Genomic DNA, 27,040 nt, shown 5'->3' with positions numbered 1-27,040 from the left:
GGAATCCCAGACTTTACTAACTCATTCTTTCATTCTGTGAAGGCCAGCCTTAAATTTAATTTAAGAAACTATACAGCAAATTCATAGTGGATTCTGGGTGTATTAATGACAATGAAATTTAGAACTGAACACAAAATGAAGCACAAGATTATATAAATTGCATCTGTAATATCCCAGACTGCAGTAGATTTCTCTTGCCATTGTTATTAAACCTATTTTTATTTATCCTTCTGTAATGAGTACATAATGAAAAGGATTCAATAACGTAAGCAGCATCTGGATCTTGAAAGGTTACACAAATGCTACCCACAGAGATCCTATAGAAAATATAATACAAAGAAGACACAGCCAAGACTGATTATCATATGAACGACCTTGTAGAGTTGAAAAAAACCCAGCAATGCATAAGCAGAAAACCATTAAATTTTATTACCGCATTATGACAATGCTAATCCGTAGACTGAGGTTTTGCAGACTACACAAGTGTAATCAATTGTACATCAAACATTTACTGGTCCAACCCAAAAGACGGGGAAGACAACAAAGTAATTTTGGAACATTTTCTGTACTTCAGAGCAACAAAACGATCCCAAAGGTGCACATATGAAAACAGTTAACACATGACATCACACTGCGTTTCACTTCAAAGTACACCCAACTCTTTAGAGATGTCCATAAGAAACACCTGTTCCCACTCAAATATTATGACCCCTTCCAGATTCTAAGCCTTACCAGCACATGGCTTGCATCTATTGATAAACATTGGTTTAGTACATTAATCTCCTTCTAAGTGCCTGAGTTTGCTTCTTTAATTCATTACTGTCAACATTGAAAGAAATGCAAGCTCATTTATTATTGCTACTACTTCTACTGTTCACTCTTTTCATATTGTATTATACTGGTGAAGAAACTCCTGCAGATCCTCATGGCATTTGAAATATCCAGAAATAGTATCTTGATGCCTTGCCTAATCATATTTTGGATGTTCTGCAGCCATTATCATTTCCAGTGAATGATCTCTGTGGCACATATTTATTTACGCTGGTTAGTCCCTTAATCCTGATTCCATTTCAATACGTTGACTACCAAAATCTAAAATATCAAATTTATGAACATGTGCCCCAGACGTTCTGAACTGCACTCACTGTGGCTGATGATTCTATGGTTAAAAAGATGTGCCCAGAGGGAGTTACACAGCTACATCCTTACGATGCAGGCTGCACCTTGTACTGAGCACACCTTGCACAGTATGGCATCAGTTCTTTCCAACACTTCCAGACATCTGTACCTCATAAAGATCCTGCTTCCACTTGCTTTAAAAAACGAAACTAAACATTAGGCAACATTTAGGGTAACAAGGAAATACCATACCTTGTGGAAAGGCAATCCTACAATCAACTACATTATGATTTGAGCGTTCTTGTAATGTATCTTTTGATACTCGCTATTCAGTAAGATAAAACTAAATTCTGTACAAATCACAGCCACATCAATGTCAAAGAATGATCCTGAAAAGTTAGACAAGAATTCTTAGATTTACACTGGAAACATCAGAAATGGGCAGTCCTACCCGTTTTCTTTACAGTACTAATTATCCCTTATGCAAACTTATAGTCACTTAGCAACTTGGTGGTAACTGCCTTTGTTTTGAGAATATTGATAACCAGATTATGAAACTACTGGTTCAGTAAAAATAACACTTTAAAATAAAGGACATGTCAGTCAAGTGACTCCTATTCTAGGAAATTCTATGTGTATTCTGAGTCAGATTGCTTTGACAGAATAAACCATATAGTCACGAAATAGCTTGACAAAATTGCATGTGCCTATATTAAGTTTTCAGAATTTTCTGAATATCAATTTCATCCAATTCTTGAGATGTTTGTAATATGCTCAAAATGAAACAAACCCCATGCTTTAAAAAACATTTCTGTAGTTAGGAAAACAATTTTAATATCAGCCCTCAAATTGATGCATTCCTGTTATGATTTAAATTAAGTTGTCTGCTTAGGCAGCGCTTTAAAGCTCAAAGAACTTTCATTTCTTCTATTCTATTTTCTATATACATGCAAATGTTTGACAAACTGTGTTATTAACATGTCACACTATTGGAGATAAAGTATTTTATGAGAAAAAATGAAGTCACCATATTACTGAATTGTTATCTGTATTCTTTTGCAAGAAATGCTGTGAGAAAACATGAATAGAGGAAGTAAGTCTAAAGCTATTTTTAAAACATATGAATGTGTGTATATTGAAATCTATTTGTATCTCCTTTCTCCTTTTAAGCCAAAACACATGGACAATGTAATAGAGTATTTGTTATATGTGACAGTATTTGTGGAGGACAAGAAAAGCTGAAGAGGCTGTAAATTCTCTTTTCATAGAGATTAATAGGCAAAAGAGAATGAAGCATGGACAGTAAAGCCAAAAACTTTCCACACTTGAACAGGTGGAAAGAAAGTGAGAGCACAATGGTTATCACAGGAGTTTACAGATGAATCCCAAATTTTCAAAATAAAGCACACTTGTTTCCTGTGCTCCATCCCTACAAATGTGTCCTAATGAACACTCATTAACAGACAAAAATACAGCTCTACAAGGCTGATCTAGTAACCATTATTTCTTCACTATTCTGTGAGCTTCTTACTTTTTTCAAATAGTTTTAAAATCTAGCTCTGTGGCCAAAAAAAATCCAACCATTATTTAGGAACAATTTCTTTGCCCTTCTGTTATGTGCAGAAGCTTCCTGCACAGAGCTGACAAGCAACTCCTAGGACTGCTTTAATCAATTATTACACAAATCAGCTGAGTATCTTTTGATTTCCTATTAGGCAATGACTAAGAAAGCACTGAGATCACAAAACTTGCCAGAAACATCAAACATCCAACTGATGTGCAGACAAAGTGTTCGGGGAAAATAAGAAATAGGAATTATGCACTCCGAGTGATTCCTCCTGAACCTGGAATGAAGCCAAGTGATAGCATATCAAATTTTCACGGAAATGGCATAGCGGAAGCCTGGGTTTACAGCTGCAGCAGGATTCTAGAAACAAAAGGAAAAACAAAGAAAAACAAAAATATGGTCCACAAGAGCAGATAAGGTATTGAAAATTAAGAGCTTGACTGCAAGATGGAAAAGGTAGAAAGTAGATTCTTTAAAAACAGCAGGAAGATAAAAGGCAATGGAATAATCACATAAGGTTAACAATCAGCAATATTACTAGTGTGTGTAAGGAACAGAAGCAGTTAGCATAAGCAAAGGAGGATTAGTGCTATGTTTTGCTTCATAAAAGGATAGATTCTTGCACAGAGTTGGACAGCTGGAGATTGAGTTAAGCAGAAATAGCGCCAAGTGGACAATGGCTTGTTACTAGTGAATATTCACATTCAGGAAGGAAGTGCGCAAAATTAAAACAAGAATTAACTTGAAGTGAAGCAACTATGTTTAGTGACTGCAACTTCTCCAAGAAGCAATAGCCATAGCTAAATAATACTATTACGTAATCATAAAGAAAAGGGACTATTTTAGAAGTAACAAACAGAAAGCTTCCCAAAGTAAAACTTCCACAAATCAGAAGACTAAAAGAATTTGTCCACAACTGATTTCTTTTAGAATAGGAGCTACTCACAGAAAGAGGGAATTTCAAACATTTTTCCCATCTTCTATCTAAAGGCATTACAGATATGCAAAAAGGGAAAAAACATCATGAAACCAAGTTGATTGCCCTAAATTATGCAGATGTTTTTTAAAGAGACAAAAAAGCAATGGAAAAAAAGAAATACTGTTGGAACAGGTCCACATTAAGCAGACATGAAAACCACATGACATTCTTTAAAGAAGTGACTGAGCTGAAACAGTGAGAAACCATGGGCTATGGATAAACAGAATAGAAAAAGCAGAGCAATAGATAGTCACAGATACATGTAATTTTTACAAGATTTTCTACACATCATTAAACTTTGAGTCCAAAGCAGTAGTACACCTCTGGTCAGTTAAATCTTTGAGACTGTGCTACCTACCTAAATGAATGGTTGAAACTACTCTTGACATTATTTCTACTTCTTTAGGCTGCTGTTCTGGATAATTCCAGCAGACTGTCTGAACAACATCAGTGCCGCACTATGCACTATTTTTAAAAATAAATTATTTAACAAATAAAGGTTGGACCAGATGATAATTTTAAGGCTCCTTTCAACCTGGGCTGTTCTGCCATTCTCTGGTTAGTATAACATAAAGACTGAAAAATTATTAAACAGGGAAACATTTTTATCACATTTAAAAGGCAATCAGAGTCTTTAATGAAAAGTTTTTTCGCATCACATGGATCACAAACCCTCACAACCAGTACATACTTTAGTCCTCACAGGGTCTCAGCACAGACTGAAAGCCCTAACTTGCAACATCATGCTATAATAGATCATTAGAGGCAAGAGAAGTATGTGGCTCAACCAGCTTGTGTAGCTGCACACGTTGATTCTTTCTGTTCTGCTCTTCCCCTCCTGACCCTTCCCCCTGGCCAGAACAAAAGTTATTTGACCTAGGCACAAAAATATTTTATTAGGCTACATCAAGTTTTAGCTAGAACACAAACAAAGCACAAACAAACAAAATTTTTAATTTTTGTTTAAAAATTATATGAACACAGAACACATCCCTGGAGGTGTGAAGAAATGACTGGACATAGTACTCAATGCTACAATTTACCTGACAAGGTGATGACTGGTCAAAGTTGGACTCAATGATCTTAGAGATCTTTTCCAACCTAAATGATTATGTGATTCAATATCAAAAGTACAATATAAAATACAAAGGTAAACTTGTATTTTTTTTTAATCTCTGGATGGTCAGGGGAAAATAGGAGACAAAATCATATTTTTAAATTTCAATTAAAAAAAATAATTTAGGAGTCCAAATTAATAGAACATGAAAGGTTTTATGAGTGGACACATACAGTGGTTTATCAGTTTATCAGTTCAGACTCTTCCTAATGCCACTGTAAGAACCCTCCCTTTTTCCAGTTCCTAACAAATTTCAAAGCATCTCCTTAACCCATTATATGTTCCCCATAGTTAAAGACCATTTTTGTTCTTTTGTTTCACAACTATCTTTCATTACAGATTGAACACTGGGCAAAAAACCAGCATTCCCTCAAATGGTACAGCTGAAGGATTGTTTGCATATTTGTATGGCAAATTTAAGTGTGCTAAATCTAAGAAAACTATTCTTAAAAGAAATAATGATATGTGAGTACAAAAATAAAGCAAAAGAGAAACTATTCCAGAACATTTAAGAGTTCTCTACCTAGATGTTGTTTTCTTTTGAAGTAGATTCAAGAAATTTCAGCTGCCTAAAATCTTCTGAGATAGTAGACAACTTTAGATATTTCCAGACAGTTAAACAGCCAAGTTTTCTTTAGCAATCTGTCATTAGTGCAAGCGAATAAATACAATGACTGGATATTGAAAGCTTTTGTTTATTTCAGCTTCCAATTTTTTTGCCTCACTCAGAAAATGCATACTTTTTGTAAATGCTTTACATACATGTTGTAAACACTTCTCTTACTAGAAATAAGAGAATGTTCTTTTAACAGTTCTTTTTTCTTCCAAGTCATTGATCCAGTCACAGAAAACTGCTCTTGCCATTACTACTGTGTTCCACAGAGTGACATGAGGCACAGATTTAAGAAAACTAACACAGCAGGGGCTGATATCATATTATCCATGAAAAGCATTTACTAGTTATTTCATCCAGCAAGATGTTTATGTTGCAGCTTCCCTTCCAGCTGAGCCTGTCCTCTGAAGACAGGTCTAAGCAGACAATATGAAAGGAGAACAAAATGCTTAATTTTCCAATAATTGTTTAGAATTAGGGGCTAAAAATGCCCAAGGAACTTCACTGCCTGACAAATATGTTCCACAATGTTATCTCAGCCCCTAAAATTTTCATCCACACAAAGTTTTCTTTAAAACAGTAAGGTCAGTGAATTGGTAGGGTTTTAACTTTGTCGTTCCCTGAGGCTACTGAGAGTTTCTGTGTGCTGCTGAGCTCTAATGAACAGAAAAGCAGCTGACTGGGTGTGCCAGACTTTCTCTATGAAGTTGTTCCAGCTAAACAGTTACTAGAGATTGTTTTAACTTGGACTAATGGGTAGGCTCCTCCCTGATACAAGGCCAACAAAACTTTGCATAGTTTATATTCTCTCAGCCTCCCCACCCTTCATGTGTTGTTTTTTCCTTCTTGTTAGGATATGCATAATCAGAGTACAAAAACAAATTACTACAAATCTAAATGTAAGTAGGCTGAAGGAAAAACAATCCCTGCTGTAAATGCAGAGCATTTGTTTACAGCACATATACATGCATACATGAGAATACGAACTTGTTTTTACTGTAACAGTCAAACACTCATATTAGAACAGTGAGCAAAGATCAGTCAAACTTAGTTCATTAATAAATTCCCTCCCTACTCTTTTTCAGGTGTGTCTTGCTACTTGATTGGTATATGGGCTTCTTTGGCAGCAGTTTGCATAAACTAGGGAATACAGGCAAAACACACCAGAAAATCAAGCATCAGTTCTGATCTGTTTTTTTTTCAATTTAACTTGCTTTAAAAGGATTATTTACAGAATAAAGTCCCAAACAGAAAATATTTAGACATCAGAACTGCATTATTCATCTTTTTCTTTGTCAAGGCAACAATAAAATCTACCTAATGATAGAGAAGCTTGATGTAGTATTCTAATCAGCTTAGCAGTTCCTTTGTTAAGTACTTCTTATGTGCTGCCCTGCACTGAAAATTATTTGATAGTACAGTATTTGAAGGCCAGATGTATGGTTAAAACTTACAGGATTTGACTCATACAGCTTGGACTACTATAGAAGGATAAGATTTTAATCTGATGTTTACCTACCAAAAGAGTCTGTAATAGAGTAACCACTGGTCAGTGAGAAAGAAAACTTCTGGTTTTGTTCACAAGATGATATTACTTCTAATATAGCAGAACTATACAGCAATCAACAGAAATGCTTTCTGAAATGCAATGCCAAGGGAACATTTCAGATGTTTTCTGCCCAGTATGATTCAAGTTCAACAATCTATAATGCAGTGAGTCAGGGTATTATACATACTACACTCCAGCACCACAAAAACTAAGAAAACCGTTCAGAATGAATCCTATCGCAAAGCAAAACACAGCAGTTTTAACTGTTATTGTACCACAAGAATAGCTTCTGCCAAAGCTAGAAATTAGGGATACTCACACAGGTCTTTATGAGCATGGTTGCTGTACTCCAGCTTGATGGGAGAGCTATCATGAAATTTGTTAAGTACTTTACAGCTCTGCATTTTTATCACATACAAGATAGCAACAAACCCTGCCAAAAGTCTCACAAAGAATGAACAAACTGTTTCCAAAGACTTCACGACATTCAAACATTTTAACCTGGCATTACACTTGATGCAAGCATCTGCCGTGTTCTGGGCAAAACACGGCACTGAAACACATCATCGCCACTGAAATAAGGTGCTGCCAGCTCTTGAGGAATACAAACCAACCCAAGTAATTACAATAAATGGATAAAGCAATACAGTAGCACAAGTAATTTCAATAAATGGATAAAGCTCTACAAAGCCTCCATTTTCTTCTCAACATGGAGGGGAGAGAGGAGGTCTGCAACATTATTTTGTGTAGTAATTTTCACAGTAGTTTTTGCATACTGCCATGAAAAAGGCCACAAAGTTCAACTACTAATCTCATCAAGCTTCCTTTATGATGAATGGGGCAACAAACAGGTCCCAGTGTAGACCTTCCAGAGTATGGTTTTACAACCAATTTGTTTCACGAATAAAAACTTGCTGCATCAAAACTGGCTTTGCATTTATGAATGTCGAATTTATTCCTTTTAATTACAGCAAATTTACATACAACTGAATAAACAGATCTGATGCCTCACATTTTCCATCAAGTTTTCAATGTCTTTATTTTGCCCACATTTTTCCTATTTTTCCCAGATATCTCATTTGAAATTTTGGAAATCTTTCCAAAGATTTCATGTCTGGTTGAGGTGGAAGGAAAAGCAAATTCAAGAGATCAAGTCTGAATAGAATTGAAAGCAACATTAGTAACAGAAATTCTGTGTATTGACCCAACATTTTAAAAAACTGAAAGTGCTGACACAGTCACAGAAAATTTAGACTGGAGAACACCTCAGCTCATTAAGTCCAACTTTTGACTGAACATCATCATGTCAGCTATACCATGGCACTAAGCGCCACATCTAGTAATTTCTCTTGAATACCTCCAGAAAATGTAACTCCACCACCACCCCAAGCTGTCCATTCCATTCCAGTGTTTAAGAATGCCCTCTGTGAAGAAGTTCCTCCTGATGTCCAGCCTGAATGTCCCTGGCATGGCTTGAGGCCGTTTTCTTGTCTTATCACTGGTTGCCTGGGAGAAGAGGCTGACCTCTACCTTGTTACAACCTCCTTTCAGGCGGTTGTAGAGAGTGGTAACATCTTCCCTGAGCATCCTTTTCTCCAGGTTAAACAACCCCAATTCCCCCAGCTGCTTCTCACAAGACTTACTCTCCAGAGCCTTCACCAGATTCATTACTCTTCTCTAGACATGCTCCAGCACCTCAATGTCTTACTTCTGGTGACAGGCCTAGAACTGAACATAGGACTTGAGGTGCAGCCTCACAAATTCTGAGTACAGAGGGACAGTCACTGCCCTGGTCCTGCTGCCCACACTGTTGCTGATACAGACCTCGATGCCACTGGCCTTCTTGGCCACCTGGGCACATGGTGGAACATATTCAGATGGCTGATAACCAGCACTCTTAGATCCTTTTCCACTCGACATCTTCCCAGCCGCTCTGTCTCCAGACTGTATTGCTGCCTGGGGTTCTTGTGCTCCAAGTGCAGGATTTGGCACTTGACTTTGTTGAATCTCATACCACTGGTCTTGGCTCATCAATCCAGTTTGCCCAGATCCCTCTGCAGAGCCTTCCTGCCTGCCCTCCAGATACCCAACTTGGAACATCAAGTTCCTGTCTGTAATCTGTCTGAGGATGCACCTGTTCCCCTCATCCAGATGATAAATAAAGATATTTCAGGACTGGGTGCAATACTGAGCTCTGGGGAAAACCACTGATGCATGGTAAGCTGTTAAGTTTTATCAATCTGCTACAATTCCATTCTGAAGGATTTGGGGGGAAAAAAGTGCTTAACAGCAGACACATAACTGTACACCTTCAGCTTGCAATTCAGAAAATATTTCTTGCATATGAATAAGATCAAGTAGGGTATTGGGAGGATGCACAGGAGCACACATACATTCCTCCTACACATTAAGAAGAGAAAAAAAAAAAGCAAACCAAAACACACCAATCTTAAGACTAAATGCTTTCAAATACGTAATTCTGTAGCTTTGCTGTAACAAGACGCCCTCCTACACAAAATTCTTGTGGAAAAGGACTAGTTACATTACATTGGATAACTTAGAATTCAGAGGAATCAGAGCATCAAGACATATTAAGATTACAATCGATAAATGCATCCTATCCTCCAAAGCAGTTCATAATTTTCTCTCTTCTATTTCAATAAATACAAAAAGTTAAATAATGAAGAGAAGGTTAATCTGTCTTCAATTCAAAAATGCACCAGTTTTGTTTTTAAAGACCCTTAACGTAAGATTTTTAAATTTCTTTTATAAAACAGAATTTGAAATTTATCATCATTAAGAGCGACTGATATTTGACTTTATAAAACTCCTTATGGGAACTCTGGAGTTAAAATACCAGAAGTACCTAACAAAGACAAAGTATGTTCTGACAAAGAAAGGAAAAGAGTCCTGGTTAAGAATTACATTCAGTATGATAATAATTTAAAATAAGTAGATGAAGGCAATTATATTTTGACAGCTTAATATTAGCACTAGAAGCTATATGCTGCATGTGTACATTTAATATATACTTATTTAGACACACATAATACAGTACATGAATGGAACCATGCTATGAGACAATTAGAAAATCATCAGTGCTTTCCATTATCCAACTAATGGCCAGTTTAAAGCAGTAAATACAGGTCACTAAGCACACAGCCAGAGGAGATAGACATTATTTACCCTACAAATACCTGAATGATTAAACCTTCACCTTAAAGAAGCCATTACTAAGACAAGATAGTGAATAAAAAAGCTCATTTTTTTTTCTCTGTTCTGGAAAAAGGAATTTAAATTTTTACAACAAAACACAATATAAAACTTGTATTGGACTTTGTTCAGGCCTTGCTGAACATCTCGGTGTGTGCCCAGATGTTCAGCCATGATCCAGTCTGGGTCCAGGGGGCTGGGCAAAGCACCACAACTGGCCTGCAGCTGTCTGCAAACAGCTGTCCAGGTCAGAGCTTGCAGAAAACTGGACCACCATTTAGCTGGTGTGCTCTTCTGGGCTGACCAAATCTCTTTGGTCAATCATGACTTTTTTTGTATAAATAATCAAATATTCAATAGTCTGACATCTAAGTGGGTCGGATTAAAAGTGTATATGATGAACGCTGAAGTAACATTTTCACAACATTTAAACAGAGAGGAAAATACCACCACCACCCTCTCTACCTCCACCCCACAAAACACTCACTAATAAATCAATAAAACCTATGGGCAGACAAATAGAGCATTATCCTGGAAAGTCGGTGGAAAATGACATTTACTTCATTTCTCACATCTTGACAAGGAAACATGAGAATCCTCTGCACTATAAACTCCTGAAAATGGGATGTTTTCTTCAATAACAAAATCCTGAAAAAAACCCTGTGAGATTGTCACTTCAGTAAAATTCAAATGGAAAACAAGAGCACATTAGGAGAAAACTGAATTCTTTTGATAGCAAGTTCCTTCTCGCTACTTCCCAATTTCAAGTTGGCCACCATGCTGAAAAAGCCAATTGCACTTAACCTGTCTTTGAACTCCCGATGAAATTATGACCAGTTTCTGGCAGCCACTTCAAGTGACCTTAAAAGCAGCAACTTTCCTGGGTAACATTCTATTCCATAAGCAGCCACTATGGAAGGAAGAACAATTTGTAATTGGAGAAACAATTTCATGACACCATGGCCTTACAGCCAAGATATCAAAGCACAAAAGCTCATGATGCAAGTGTAATTGAGTGGTGTGGCTGGGTATCAGCTGTAAGCGTACAAATAAGGATATCCACAGAACTATTAACTGCATAAAATAAGCTCTGTTTTGCTGTACACTTAAAAACAGAAGTAAAAAAAACCCCAAAAGCCAAGAGGTTATTGTGATAAACGCAAAAAGTTTCTATGTTATTGACTCCCTATCTTTTCAACAAGTCTGTAATATGATAAATAAGGTTAACTTTTAATGAAGGAGAAAAACCCAACATGCTCTCCCTCTGCATGCGCACCTTATTTTTGTGTATTATTGCTTATGATTTCTTCACGTATCCTTTTGGCTTTTCTAGTACCATTCTTGATAGACTGTACTTCTGCATCAAAGCTGTTCATAAAGAGTCCTGAATTGACAATGTTACTTTAATTTGGAGATGGCAAAGAAAGAACACTATTAAAAGTCACAACCACAGGGGGAAAATGCTTCACTCTTGGTTTTAAAGAACTTTAGCTTTACACTCTAATCCCAAGGTTTTCAGCAGAAGGACTAAAAATATTAGTACAACTAAACTGAGTGTTATGGCACACAAGAATTCAGGTTCAAAAGGAATCACCTGTTTCATTCAGTTCACCATAAATGCAAGAGACATATAATCCTGAAAGGTCAACACAACACCCATACATACAAACTAGAATATTTCCAATGCATTATGACATTAAAAGTATTTTTAAATAACATAAGTTAATTAAAAAATATGATAGTGTCAAAGAATACAGAACTCTGCACAAGCAAGTAGGTCAATGACCTATATTTCTGAAGAGACCGTTTAAGTATTTTATTTTAATTCAGAATTCTAAATAAGGCTAAGAACTATTTTAAACGAGTATGTTTCAATTACATAAGACAATGGTGACAAAATTAAAACTTAGACCTGATCCAATAACTCTCACTAGGTCTGCTAGAGTGGAGGAGGTGATAAATATCCACTTTCAGCTTTGAATTTCTTGTCTTTTCTCTGTGTTAAATCCTCTTGTACATTACAAAAAATCCCAGTTTTCATTTTCTCTGCTCTGCCTACAGCCACTCCACCTCTGTGTTTCCCATCTGCCTACTCCTTTCTTGTTATTCTTCAACTAAATAAATCCTTAAAGATCTGACTTGGCTCTGTTTGCCAGTTTAACTTGGCTAGCTCCAACATTGGGCTAGAAAGCTGCAGGTAACCCAGCTGCTTGGTTTCCACCAGGCGGGCAAGCAGTCTTGCTACAGCTTTCTTAACTTAATCTGTCTCCAGTTTCAGATTGCAGGCTTTAGGTATACATCTTTCAAGCATTAATGTTTATTTCTAACCAACTCAGTATTCAATATCATAAAATAAAAAAAAAAACCTAGTACATACTTCAAATACCAATATTAAGGGAGAATCTCCCTTACTCTTCCATCTCAGTCTGCTCGATATTTTATTCTTTTAATGGTTCACACTCCCACTTCTGAGGCCTAAGGGCATTCTCCTCACTCAGCATCTCTATCTGTGCTTTCAGAAATTCAGATAAACAAAAACTGTGATACAATGCATCTTCAACACCAAACTTCAGTTCAACACTGAAAGGAGAACATTTAACTCTGGTTATAACAATTTGTGTAATTTTTAAGTTACAAAGTGAGCAGTAAATAGAAGTAGCTGTCACAGTGGCTGATGTTTCATTTTCTGTACCATGTCTTGGATGAAACTACAACTAGACAAGATGTTTTATATTCCCAAATATTTATATACCTTAAGTATATTAGGAGTTAGTTTTGGAGTCAGTTTCTATTCTTTCAACTGACCAATTCTGTTCTAAAGTGTAAATTATCAAATTCCTTTCAGCAAAGGCCAAATTGAATTAGTCCAAGAAAAATATGAATACAGCGATATTCCAGTCACTTTGTTTACCTAACACATAGCAAACCTGGCAAAAATGGGACAAGAGTCAAAGGCTGATGAAGGCATTTCCAGAGAAAGAGGTTGCAACATTCAGGACTAAAGCATGAAATATTTCAAGCATCTTGAAATATAAATACAAATCCAGAGCTAGCCACCATTGTGACTGCTTCACTGTAGGCATTACATCAAAAAAGGAAGGTAATTAAGAATTAATTATCTGTTGTCCCAAGATATAGTCCATCTTAGACAGTTTGGGGCACAGCTAAATTGCCATGCCTACATTAACTTAGCCTTAACAAAAACTTCTTCTGTGACAACTTCTTGCTGTAACTAAAACCATTATTGCTTCACAGCCATCAAGAATAGGCAAAAAATTACAGTTTATCCTCGTCACAATTTCTTTTAAACACAGTGGCAGAAATATTTGTTCCCCAATGCTTGGTTTTGTGCCTTTGATGACTCCTGACTGAGTAACTAATTGCACTTGACCCTACTGAATTGCATAATCTTTCTGATCAGACTGTTTGGAATGTGACATCAAACACACCAGGTAGTCCTCTCCCTAGTCACTTTGTTTCCTACTGATATTACCAATCATACTGTACTCTAATAATATAAACTATAAATGTATATGAAAAAACTTGGCCTCAGATCTGTGCAAAAACGCATGAATAGTGAGCCACACGTGAGGGTTCTTGCAATAGCAATATGCAGCTTTTCAGTGTCTGTCACAAAGTAATTTTATTTAGATCCGGAATGCTTCTCCTTATCAGAAGTGACAAACCCTGCTTAAGTCAGGACATCCACTATTTCTTCCTCACTCGTAATATGCTGTGGCAGTAAAACAATAAATGCATTTTAAAGACCATTCACTGTCTTAAAATCCATGTTGACTGATACATATGAATATAGGATGGGGGAGCTGAGTTTTACAGGACGGCAATTAAAAAAGCCAAAAAAACAACAAAAAAATCCATCTATTGAACAGCCTACAGAAAAATGTAAGCATAGATCACATCTCTAACCTTTAATCATGAACATGGGTAACAACTACCTTTTGTATCCCAAAACTTACTGCACTGACATAGAACATGATTGCTCTTTACAAGAACACTTAGGAGAAAAATTGGACTGGCATTTGAAAAATATGACTGCTAAAATAAGAGTTTAGCTTTACTTAAAAGCATTAGTGATTTGAACATTTCTTTAAGAGTTGAGAGGCCTAGATCAGTTTCCTCCACATCCAAAGAAAACTGAAGCATGCAATTCTTACATCCCAACAGAGTATCCCAACCAAAGGTCTATGGAACAGCCTAGGGGAATCAATTTTTAAATCCTTCCTTGAAGCTCTGTATGTGGGGAGAATGGCTGAGGTCAACTTGGCTTGCTCAGCCTAGGAAACAGGAGACTAAGGGAAGACCTCATTGTGGTCTAGTGTCCTCAGGGGGGGAATCAGAGGGTCACACTTTGATCTCTTCACCCTCATGATCACTGACAGGACCTGAGGAAACAGCATGAAATTCTGTATGGGAAGGCTTAGGCTGGGTATCAGAAAAAGGTTCTTTATTCAGAGGGTTCTTTATTCTTTATTCCAACCCTTGAACAGGTCCCCCAAGGAACTGGTAACAACACCAAGTGCAGCAGAGTTCACAGCAGCTTTCAGACACGTGGTGCCAGTTTTGGGTTTACCAAAATGCAGGGCCAGGAGTTGGCCTTGATGATCCTTGTGGGTCACTTCCAACTCAGGATATTCTATGATCCTATAATGACAAGCAAAATACTCAGCTGTAAATGAAAGGCCTTCTGTTTTGTCTCACTGACCTCGGTATGCATGTGCATTTCCTCTGCAGCTTGTATTTTAATGTATTTGTACATAAGTATCCAATAACATTCAGTAAATGAACGTATTTTGGGCAGACGTGCGATGTGCTAGAACAGTAGTAGAGTCACCGAGTTTACCTTCTATGCTTTGAAAGTTTTAACACTACTTAAAAAAAAACCCCCTCTACAATTTGAAAGAGACCATGAAACTATCTCATGTAGTCCAAAAACAATCATACTTTTCTGAGAGTCATTTCTTCTGGCCACTAGTTGTACTTGCAAGATGCACACACTCAAAGGGACCAACTGATACACCTAAAAACATAAGTGACTAAATCACTCTAAAATACCAAAGGATTCACACACATTCAGTTGGCAGACACTGAATCATGGTATAAAATAATTACATTGTATATCACTTTAACATCCTGAAAAGTTCATCCTTCTAAGAAATATCTTAATTTGACTAAGGAAAGACTGTTACCAACTATTCTCTTTGTTCATACTCTGCAGCTGTGCTGTGAGAGAACACCTAGGGGTTTTTAAACAATGAAAGCACCTGTTCAATTTATTATATTATATAAATATAAATAGCCTAGAGCATGTGGGGTTCCTCAAGACAAAAGGTGTAAGTGCTATAATTCTCGCATTACATTATGAAGATTGGAATCATCCAGCTCCTTATGGCTACAGACAACAGCCAGTCAGTTAATCAAAGATAAACCTAAACAAATAACTGGATGTCAAAAGTCATTAAACTTACCTGACAGGCAGATATATGTTAAATATTCACCCTGACCCCCAGTAGCTAGAAAAGGAATTTTTTTTTTTGTTCTTCTTTTCACTTGAACAGCTCCCAGCATCCTTTCATCATGTGGGGCAAAAATCTCTTTGCTGATTGCAGCTTTGGCATTCATTGTAGATCACAGGTATAGCAGACCGTTGCTCTCTAAAATAAAATCATAAATATAAAACAATATTAGCAACTCTTAAGTTACATCAAAGTCCACTTAACTTACATGGGTGTTAAAAACTCTGACCTTCAAAGAAAGTTTTTAATGCCTCAAAGAATTTAGAAAATAGTTTCATATTTTTAAAGGCGGAATTTTCCAAGTATTTAAGTGTCTTCACTGAAGTTGTTCTCCACACTTCTTAAATTTGCTTACACTAGCTTAGCTTATTCTGGGCAGAAGCACTAGCACTTCAGTACGTTGCAAAATCTTCTCAGAGAAACACCCTGTTTAACCTCATGCAGCATAAAATCTTCATTAATTCCCCCTCCAATAACTGAGAGAAACTCAGATTTGTGTCCCACATACACAGGGAAAGCACTGCAAGGGCATAGGGAAGGAGCACTGCGGTTGTGCTGGCACACAAGAAGTCACGTTCACAGAAGACAGAGAAAGCTTCAGACCTGGTTAGACTCTTCCTTCAGGAGCACTGCTCCTGGTCACAGCACCTGATTGCACCGCTCTTGCACCTTTAGCACCTCATCCCCTCAACTCTGGAATTACTGGCTGGGCAACTGCACAGGAAACAGTGTCAGAGACACCACCAGGGTCAATGCAGACAAAACCACACCTCTACTTTTGTGCTATGCAATTTTGACCCAGGTCAGTTCCTCAACGTGTTTTGAAATGAAACAGCACAGTTGACTTTGGAGAGACATTTGTCTCAGGAGAGACATACACATTTGAAGAGGAAAAAATTATTGTAGAGAACAGGGAGGGAGGAGGGAAGCTGCTTAGTCATACACATCCCAAAAAACAAACCTCACTGCAGCTTACAGAAGAGCCTAACTAAAGGAGGGCAAACGCAGAGGGGACATTAAGAGGTTCTTTGTGTAAGCTGTAACTCCAATTAGTTCTGCACTGATGTCTTGTAACACATACACAAGCCCTCATTCATGGAAACTGCTGAATGACACCTTTAATTGTTCCAATATGATGACACTCCAATGCACATACATTAATTTAGACTTTCCTGTATTACTAAGACTTTCAAGCTCAGATCTTTCTGACAACCTTAGCTTTCTTAGTACAAAGACGATTACACTCAGGCCTGAACTACCTGATACTTCTGCCTGTGGGATCATTTGATATTTCCCATAATTGAAAATAAATGTAAATAAACTACAGTCAAATTAGATTATGAACCCAGGAGAGTCATGGATCCATTATTTTTTGTGTGCATACTACCAGCAAAGTAATTGTCTTAACACTTTCAGTCTCAACGTTTTGTTGTCACTATTTATGACATTACCTTATCTTTAAAAAATTGGAAAAAATTTTAAAAAGGGCATGTGAGACAGCACAACTTCGTCCAAACTAAATACACTGCCTGCTAATTTTGGGATGCAAACAGAATCCTGTGTCAAAATAATCTGTAACACTATATCTCAATTAACCAACAGAAAGGCAATTGAATTCTGACATGTTTTACCATCAGGTCATTTTATATGAACCTTTACAAAAGTGAATTGCATTTAAAAGCTGACTCCATCAAAAGAAAAATCCAGACCAATTTCAAAGGAACAAAGAATGCATAGCTCCTGACAAGGTGTGATCTCACAACCCCCAACATCTTAGTTACCTATCTTTTAACAATTAATGTATCAACATGAAAACAGAATCAAAAGAATAAACGTACATGGCAGTTACTTAGAAAAAAAGTTGTGAAAGAAAATGTTTTCACATTCATCACATACTTCTCTCTTCTTCTGCATTACAGAAGCAGAGTAATCACATAAGTATTTAAATTGTTGGAACACTGCAACCAGCTCTTTTTTTCTTTTTTGAGGTCACTGTTAATGACTATGGATTTAAACACACAGACCTCCTCCTGACAGACAGAGACTGATAATCTTCGCAAACCCCAGACCTTCATGTGCCTAAAGAATTTTCAATGAATAGCTTCTTAGGAGGAAGACACACAGAAATGCTGTCAGTTTAAAACACACTCAAGTGACATTCAACTGAAAAAGTGCTTTCCAGATTGCAATGATCTGATGCTGTTAATTCTGCAACTGAGTTGTTGAGTAGATGTTTTCAGGCATTTTCTTAATGGTCACAGATTGTAAAATAAAAATATGACTTCAAAGATTACTCAGGGATGTAAAGGCTTCCTGGATTAAGAGAAGATGCAAGTTTTTCTTACATACAGTATCATAAAATGTTAGTGATTTATTGCTGCATGCTGCTGTTGGCTTCGACATTAAGCTGGTTTTGTATACACCTACCAGAAGCTGCACATAGACACAGTAGATACCTGGACTGTGTCTGGAACCTCCAACCAAAGTGTGGATTCCTGGCTTCAGAGATTGTGATCATTCTGTTCCCAGAACTCGGGTTGACAACAACTTCAGAAGCCATATCCAAACAATTAATCTAACACAGTGTGTACTTGACACAACTGCCAAATCTGATGTGAAAACTGACACTAACACAAACCACAGAAACCTATTTATTTAAAGAAGAAAATAACTAACTATGCCTGTGCACAGACTTCTGAGATTGAGATGTAAATATAGTTTAGATGAAGTTGTTTTTCATAGGTCAAAAAATCTGCAGCTGAATTCATACAAGCAACCTTTTCCCTAAGTACTGACAGATGGATGCAAAAGACCTTGGCTTAAATAAGTAAAGCCTTTAAATTCTCCTTGTTTTCACAAGTGGAGGTAATACAATCTCTGGCAGTTCTACTTAAAAACCAAAAAAAAAAAAAAAAAAAAAAAAAAAAAAAAAAAAACAAACCAAACCAAAAAACCCTCACTTCCTCAAGGAACAGGAATAAATCTCTTTTTTTTTTCCATTCTCCAACAAAATCCCTATTTTCATTAAAAAAAACCCCCACACTACTGCCTGTACATGCACAGCTTCATGTTCTATATGCATATTTCTTGGCACAATAATGTCTTCTCTTGGTTCACATTCCAGGACAAATTCAAACCATCAGCAGTTTCCACTCAAGGCCCATATGAACTCATGCACTGGAATACAGAATTTCTCCTCCCATTTGTACCCAAATACAAAATAAAATGCCTTAAAGAAACTTTATTAGAGGATCTCTTGAGCACTCTAAACTTCATTTCTGCTTGCAACATTAATTCCTCTGAGGAAAGGGGGAGTTAAAGATTTCAGTAAACCTCAGAGTCCAGAAAGAGAGACCACATTTCCTACCTCATATGCTTTGTTCCACATATTTACTTCCACTCAAATTATTATAATGATGCTTTTGGCTAAACAAAGACCCTATTTTTCTTCTGCAATCTTTCAGTCCATCTATTATAGAATTATAGAACAGGATGTTTGCATTTACACTGTGCCCCTAGCATACAAAAGAAACACAGAGAGGGAAGATTCCTGTGTGGATTTGAAAAAGTGCCTGCAATGCGCTGCTCATTTGCATCTTCTCTACTACAGTTCTTCTCCATTATATTTCTATCACTAAAAACTCCCTCTATGAATAGCTGACTATTCCTCTAGAAGTAGGTGAGGGGACAGAAATTAAAAGCAACTTCTTAAAAAGAAAATGAAATAAACCCAAGATAATTAAGCTGAATCCTTAATGGATCCCACATGTTCAATAATAAAAATAACTGGACAGTTTTCTGGTCAGACAGAATATCAGACTGTTTTCAGGCACACAGCCAGCAAATGGTTTATATATCTTTACATCCACATTTTTCATAGGACTCTAAGCAAATAAATGTTACAGTATTTTTGTTGAGGGTATAGGTATGCAAAAAGAACTGGGAAAACTAATCTGCAGCATGCAGAATTCAAATAGGAGTAAATTACAATACAAAGCAAGAGCTGGAAAAGGATGTAATGGTTTCCAAAAAGAGGAAAAAATGTTCAGTATGCTAAACCTTGCTGTTTTCAAGGATCTTTAGTTTAATCACAAACAGGGATGGGCTCACAGGACAGGCTAACCACTGAAATGATGCCTGCAGTGTGAAATCATCTGAGCAACCAACTATTCCTGGGAATAGTAACAATAGCAATCACTCCAACTTGCTTTTAATAAAGCCACTACTCTAAAAGATGACATCTACTTTAGGAAATCATTGAAAGACACTGTTGCCAAAAGAATAGCTTTTGCCATTGTGATAGTTGCCTGGTATTTACTTGCTGGAAGTGTTTAAACTACTTTGAATATTACAGGTCATCAAAAACCTGTATTTGCTGTCATCTCAAACAAATAGCTAGTACAAGTATGGAAAAAGCAAAAAAATAATTTAAAACCCAAAGCAACTAATTTATAAATCTTTAAAGAACAAATATTAGAATATACAAGTTCTAAAAGCTGGTTTGCAATACATTTATTAAGCATAACTTTATCCTAGAAGAATAAAACCAAGTTTAATTAGCTCTGCAAACAAGGATCAAATCAGTAGATCAACCTTATTCTGAAATGGTTGAGGTAAAATCTTTAAAATGTTTGAACAGAAAAATAAATCAGATCAACTTCTGTCATCCTATTTTCAAATCTAATTTTGCTTGAAAGATATTTATTTTAATTAGAACAATAGCAGGAGCCAAAAAATTGCTAATACTTCCTACTAACATGGGTTTACGACTTTTAGAAGTATTTACTGGAAAAAAAACCTCAATCATTCTCCAAAGTTATTTGTAGGCTGTCACATTTCCAAGTCATTTTTCCAAATAACCTCTCAGCTAAGACTGGTTCATTCAAATAATGTATTAATTCCAAAAGATGAAAATTAAAAAATTGGAACTGTATTTGTAGCAGCTAAAACCAAGAAATGTGTTTTCACTTACACATGTAATTACAAAACAAACAGCCCAATCAAGCTGAACAGGACATAAGGAGACTTCAGAGAGCAGCAGCTCCTAAATGCAAAACTTGAATCTTACATGCTAAGAAGTAACTTCTTTCTGTCTTTTAAGTCAAGCTTTATATTGTAGTCCACCTCAAAGAGCATCATGTGGCAGAATTTACTATAAATTTGAAATACAAGCCTTAACTTCATTTTTAATCAAGACATTGTCTGATTATGGGAATTTAACAGCATTGTTTACTGAAACTTTGAAGAACCCTTGTTTGAATCACTGAATCTCTCAAAAGCTCCTACAATAAGAATAAAAACCAGGAAAGACTATACTAGCTACCATACTGTGTGGCCTGGGAACATGTGAGGGTTTTGGTCAAGGAAAAAACTGGAAGAGAAGTGCATAGCTATAGGATTATACAGTCAGACAGAAGCAGTAAATACCTCAGTGCTTGACATTTCTTTACCTGAGGCAGGCAGCCCGAGGTTCTGAGCGATTCCTATAACCTTTCATTACAAGGGAAATTGATTTGAATTCTGTGCAAGCTTTATGGACATACATTTTTAAAAAGAAAAAGAGCTCTAAATGGAATATGTATTTATAAAGAGGCAGTAAAAAGAAAGGGATAAAAAAAAAAAAAAAAAAAAAAAAAAAGGTACCTTTGAGTTTATTTCATCTGTAACACAATTCCTTTAAAAAAAAGATACACCTAGGAGTTTTGTACACCCTCCTCTATCACCCTGCAAAAAACCCCAAGCATCTCCTTACAAAGACAAATTATCAGGGACATCACAGAAATCTCACAAATGGGCAGATGAGAACCAGTCCCACTTTCATGTGGAAGACAGTGCAGCTGCTTTCACTTCCACAGTCTACTCTGCTGAGTGAAATACAACCACAGAGCATCATGGTAAGTAATATCTGTAGTTCCTCAAGGCAGATGCAGCAGAAGTAGAAGATGCAGTATCATTTGGTTCTTTTGAGACTGTGCCCCCTAAATTGTCTCCAAATGGTGCAGAAAATTAAGCAGGAGATGGCATAAGAAGGCACCAGAGACATATTGAGGGATGGGTTACTATATATTCCAGGTCATAAAGCTTTTTCTTGTTCTGAAAACAGCAATTCCAGATCTAGAAGCTAATGTCCTAGTAAACAGTATCACAGATGCAGCTCACAAAAAGGATCTAATACTGAAGTGAACCTAGAATACTGCAATCTGGGAAAATCCAACTCAAATATAAGACATAACATTTCTGTACTGCAATTCTGAGTGTGAACCACATCCATTTTGCATGCCTGAAACTAAGACAATATTGAGGGCATGAGAAGGTGGACCAAGGAGTAACACCTACATTTGTGTAAGAAACATCCTGTCCAAGGGAGCAAGGACACAGCAGGACAATACAGCAGAAACCCCCTGTATCATTCACTTCATATATCCAGGAGGGATTCCACGCCTATTGCACACAAAACTTAGATTTATAGCCACTAGGCATCTACCCATTTCACGTGTCAAAGTAAGAGGGCTGTTTAAAAAAACCCAAACAACAACCAACACGGATGACAATATATACAATGTATGTCTTCCTTTGGACAAATCCCAGAAGACTCCAGCTTAATCAATGTATCAGACACTCTTCCAACTTTAATGTCAACTGCGACTTTACAATGAATGATTTATGCTGTCTCCAAAGAGCAGACACAGCTATGGACCCTGAAATAACATCAGGTCTCAATATATCTTCACAGGCTTATGAAAATGTAATTTTAGCACCAAATGCACACTTGGTTGATAAATATACATTTTAAAATTGAGTGGCATTTTTAATTTTCCTCTATTAGATCTGTATGTATCATAACTGACAACATTCACAGCAACAAATCCTCTGCAACTATTCTGTGCCAAAATCAACTTCATACAACCACATCATATTTTGGCCACACCTCTGGATAAAATGGCATCCAGCCAAAAGAACAAGCACATATTCCATACAGAATTATGATTTTTATTCCACAAATATATTCTGCACCAACAACAGGAAGAAATTATATTCCATCTTTAACTAAGACATTGAAGGTAAGGGAAAACAACTGACTGCCACACAGCCCTGGTTGTAGTGTACAGCCTAGAAAACAAATTCATGTAGATACAGATGTGTTTATCTCAAATGTATCATTCTTTTTCTAGCATAAACAGCCTTATGAAAACCCTACACCTGTGCAAAACCTAACCACCACTATACAATAGTAGCAACTTGTACAATTGCTCAAGGACAGAAATTTCCAGTTATAGATAGGAATACTGTTTCACAGAAATAAATCTAGTCCTGTCTCAACCAAAAGAAGCTTTTCAGTAGCAGCTTATGCCAGATAAACTGTGGGATGTTACCAAATGAAGGGGCCAATATCCTTCATCTTCCAGTATTTTACTGATTCATTAGAACACTCAACCTCTATTAAAATTTGCAGCTGCACATTAGTATCAACACAGTGAGACTGTGGGAGGAATATGCTCTACTCTTGGAAGCAACTCACAGTTCACTGGGTTAACTCAGTTCTTCAAACCTTACCCTCATCTCTCCACATTCCTTTAGAACCAAGCCCTCAAGTTAGAGTCTTAAACTTTATTATTTTTGAATCCTAAACTTATCTCAGAGACAATTATATGTCCTGTTAAAATGAACTTATAGACTCTTCTGCTGTTTTTTTCTTTCTTTACTCAACATGACCTATAACCTCTTCTAATCCTAACATCATACTTTATTAAAAACTATTAAACTACTTTGCCTTGGAATCCAACAATCAACATAAGTAGTTAAAAGCAATTCTCTAATTCAGTAATTAACTGCTTACATATAGCACCCAAAAATTTTATAAGTACATCTTATGTTAAATCAAGTGGTCTTTTTGCTATAGGTTTTTCCTTTTATATGTTTTGCAGACATAGCAACAACAAAAAACATAAAATTCATAAAAGGTATCAGTAGCATTATCTCCAGGCTTCTAACTCCTCAAAATCACCCATCTAGAAATCAGCTAAATTAAAAGAGAACAGTCAATCTAATAACATGAGTGATTGAATCAAGCTTGACTTTACCCTTTACTTTTCATTTCACACTGTCAGTAGGTAAATAAACATGACTTTATAACCTGATACTTGGCATTTCATTAGACTTAATCACTCAAACAATTTACTTCAAACATATCCATTTCATAATGACTAACAGGACAGACAAAAATGTTTAAGAACTTACACAGGTGGCTTTAAATTCACAATACACATTTACAACTTCCAACACCTAAAATATGCTTGCAGAGTTAAGGTATAGAAGAACTTATTAAGACAAACAACATACCTTGAGAAACTGACATTAAAGCTTATTTCTGTGCCTTGCTGATCCACATTGAAAACAGCACTTTGCCAATATTAAGTACATAACAAACAAAAAGCTCACTACATCTGCCTTAAAGGACTAACTATCCAGATAGGCACCATGGGCAAGATACAAGGAAGGTAAGATGCAGGTGAAACAAATATATGTTTGTCAAAACAGTATGGGTACAGTCAAGAAACTTGAGAGTAATCCCAGCTTCCAGTGAAGAAGGGATGGCACACAGAGAAGATCTGTTGAAACACCAGTAAAAATCAAGTATAACTCCAAGCATAAGAGGCTCTTGATTTAGAAGCATTTGGCAAGTGAAACAGTAATGAACTATTTATTTTACCACAAGAGATTAACAAAGATGTCTCTGCATTCCAGACAAAAGTGACATTCCAGACAAAGGTTATTCTTTAACCCCTGTAACATAGCCATCTCCTAGCAGAGAACAGAAAGAACCCAAGCTCTACCAGAAGAAACAAACTGAGTATGTTATAACAAAAAGGGTAGGGACAAAGCCCCACTTCTCAAAATACCATGATGACATCAGAACAGAATATACTGCACTGGGAGCATATATCTTGTAATTTTGTTACAAAAATTACACCTCCACCAGTCTCCTCTCATGCACTGAGGAAGATGTTTCATCAGAGAAGGTAGATTTGTCAAGCGCGATTTACAAACTTGGCTCATACGACTCACCTTCTTTTCCTTCAATGTGCCCAGAAATGGCTTCCACTGACAAAATGCAAGAGCCTGCTATGACATCTTGCAAACAGTATGGGAGAGGGGGAGATGCAGGGTATGTATTCTATCTCATTACTCATTCTGTTGCCTTCACACCATAACTGAGATGCCCTGCATGCCCTACCAGCACCTCACTGGGGACTTTAGTTCTCTATACTCTTTGGCAGAGAGACTCAGCCAAATGATAAAAAAAAAATGACCATAGAAAATACCAGTAAAGAAGGCTGAATCTTCAGACTACCCAAGGGAGATGAGGAAGATTAGAACTACTTGCTGCAGCATTGGAGATATGGTCAAGGATATGTAGGGGTATGCATTACATGCTTTGGTCTGATGCTTTTTAACTGCACTTTAAAATGAGAAGACATTCTACAAAACACTTGAGGAACTCTACTTCTGTCACACACTGATACAATACGTTGTAATTCCTGTAACTGGAATTTATTCTCAGAGTTTATTATGTGAACAAGCAGTGAAACAGTGGTAGTGGACAGTTCAGTCAGTTTGTGTACAGTTGTTATAGTATTTTGTTTAATAAATAATAACTTGCCATTTCTAGGAAAAGGAATTGCAAAGTGGAGAACTTCACTGAACGTTATCTTTATTTAGTGACTTCCAAGTATAAAAAGTAAACCTACTGTTCAAGGCTATTGACTTAAAATGGATTTTACTCCAAAATGTCTCTTTTGGGCAGGTAAAAAGAATACATATCCCCAGTTCCATGGTTTTCATTCAGGTACAAGATTACAAAAGTAATTTTTAGTTCTCCTTCAACCTGACCTCTAGGCTGAGACTGTGTGAAAAGATAGAATTCTCCCATCTGAGTGCAATCACAGATGCTTGCAGCCAGGAAAATAAGGCTTCTGCTAAGGACTTGAGCAAAACACACCAGCAATAAAAGATCCAAACCCAGACAGGAAAGAGACACTTCATTCTTCTCTAGCAATGGATACGAAATTGGGTAGTAGAAGAGGGCAGCACAATCCCTGGCTAGGTTTCAGAGATTCAAGAGGACACCTGCAGAAAAGCTCTCCAACACTGAGCTCAAGTTGTAGAATGCCACACCTTGACATTCAGCACCTAAAACTTTTTTTTTTTTTTTTTTTTTTTTAATGCAGTGTCTAAACAAAACAAAGCTGTTGCTTCAGAACCTCAATTGCTTGTTTCTTTTCCTACAGAAACTTGTGTGCTAGTGGAAGCCAAGCCCCTCCACTCAGAAGCACTGAAGGTGGACCTTCCAGGCCATACTATGGAGTGTGTGTGTGGTGAAATCCAGGACTGGGCTTTACCACTCTGGACTACAGCTATGCCAGGGGCTGGCTAGATAAGGGAATGACAGAAAGACATAGGAAGCAGTCCACTCTTGACCCTAATAGCATTGTCAAGGACAAAAGTAACTGGTCAGGCTCCAAAAACCTTAGGGTAAGTCTTCTCCCTCAATTTCTATGCATCTTAGACATATTAATGTATATAAAAGAGACTTTGAAAATTATAAACTCCCATAGAAAACCACACCCTAAAGAGGAAATAAAACTATGCAAGGGCCTATTACTAATAAATGGAGCACAGGAGTCCACTGCTTAATGAGATTGTCAGATAGAGAATCTCAGAGTGAGAATACATGCAAGAGACATGGAGACAGCACCACTGACCACCATGGTAACAAAATATTTCAGAAACATGGGATCCAGCAGCTAAGGTATAAATATTAGATTCTTTAAGGGACTGAGATTGGATCAGTTTCCATACAAATCAAATTTAGAGAATTTTATGAAGTGTCAGGAAGGAAAGCTCAAGTGCGAAGTGATTGTGCTAACACAATTGCATGCATTTCTGCCAACAAAATTACTGTCTATTCTCACCTTAAGAACTACGGTATCAAATCTAGAGAACACAGATACAATAGCCTTGCTAGACAGTATTTAAAAACCTGCTACAACTCCTACAAAAGTTAGAAAGAATTAACTGAGTCAATTCAATTTGACTGAGCAGCAAAGCACTGTGTCACTTCAATTTCTTGTAAATTAACCAAACTCAGCTAGATAAATAAACTAACATTTCATAAATGAAACCTCAGAAAAAGCAAGTACATAAGAACATAGCTTCATTTTCCATTGCTATTTTCCATCTCCTAGTGCCATAATACTGCTTTTCAAGTAATTTAGAGTTAAAATCTGATTTACTTTGAAACATTTCTAGACTACTTTTAGTCAGTCATCTCAATGTTTTTCCCTCAGT

The 27,040-nt window shown here is 36.7% G+C and overlaps 1 protein-coding gene across 4 annotated transcripts in view; it reads right to left on the bottom strand.

Annotated features, from left to right (window-relative positions):
- Positions 1 to 27,040, bottom strand: part of STXBP6 (syntaxin binding protein 6) — an 87,318-nt gene that overhangs the window by 36,785 nt on the left and 23,493 nt on the right. For 3 of the 4 annotated variants that reach the window (XM_083864536.1, XM_083864535.1, XM_083864537.1), the window contains one exon: positions 15,644 to 15,829. In XM_083864536.1, coding sequence (XP_083720662.1) covers positions 15,644 to 15,797 — 154 coding nt within the window. In that variant the 5' untranslated portion in view covers positions 15,798 to 15,829. Of the gene's footprint in view, positions 1 to 15,643; positions 15,830 to 27,040 lie in introns of those variants that run through there. The other variant, XM_083864538.1, reaches the window with a different exon arrangement.

This window comes from Zosterops lateralis (assembly GCF_965231275.1).
Source record: "Zosterops lateralis genome assembly, chromosome: 6".
Classification (NCBI taxonomy): Eukaryota; Metazoa; Chordata; class Aves; order Passeriformes; family Zosteropidae; genus Zosterops; species Zosterops lateralis.
This window is presented reverse-complemented; position numbering and strand designations above follow the sequence as displayed.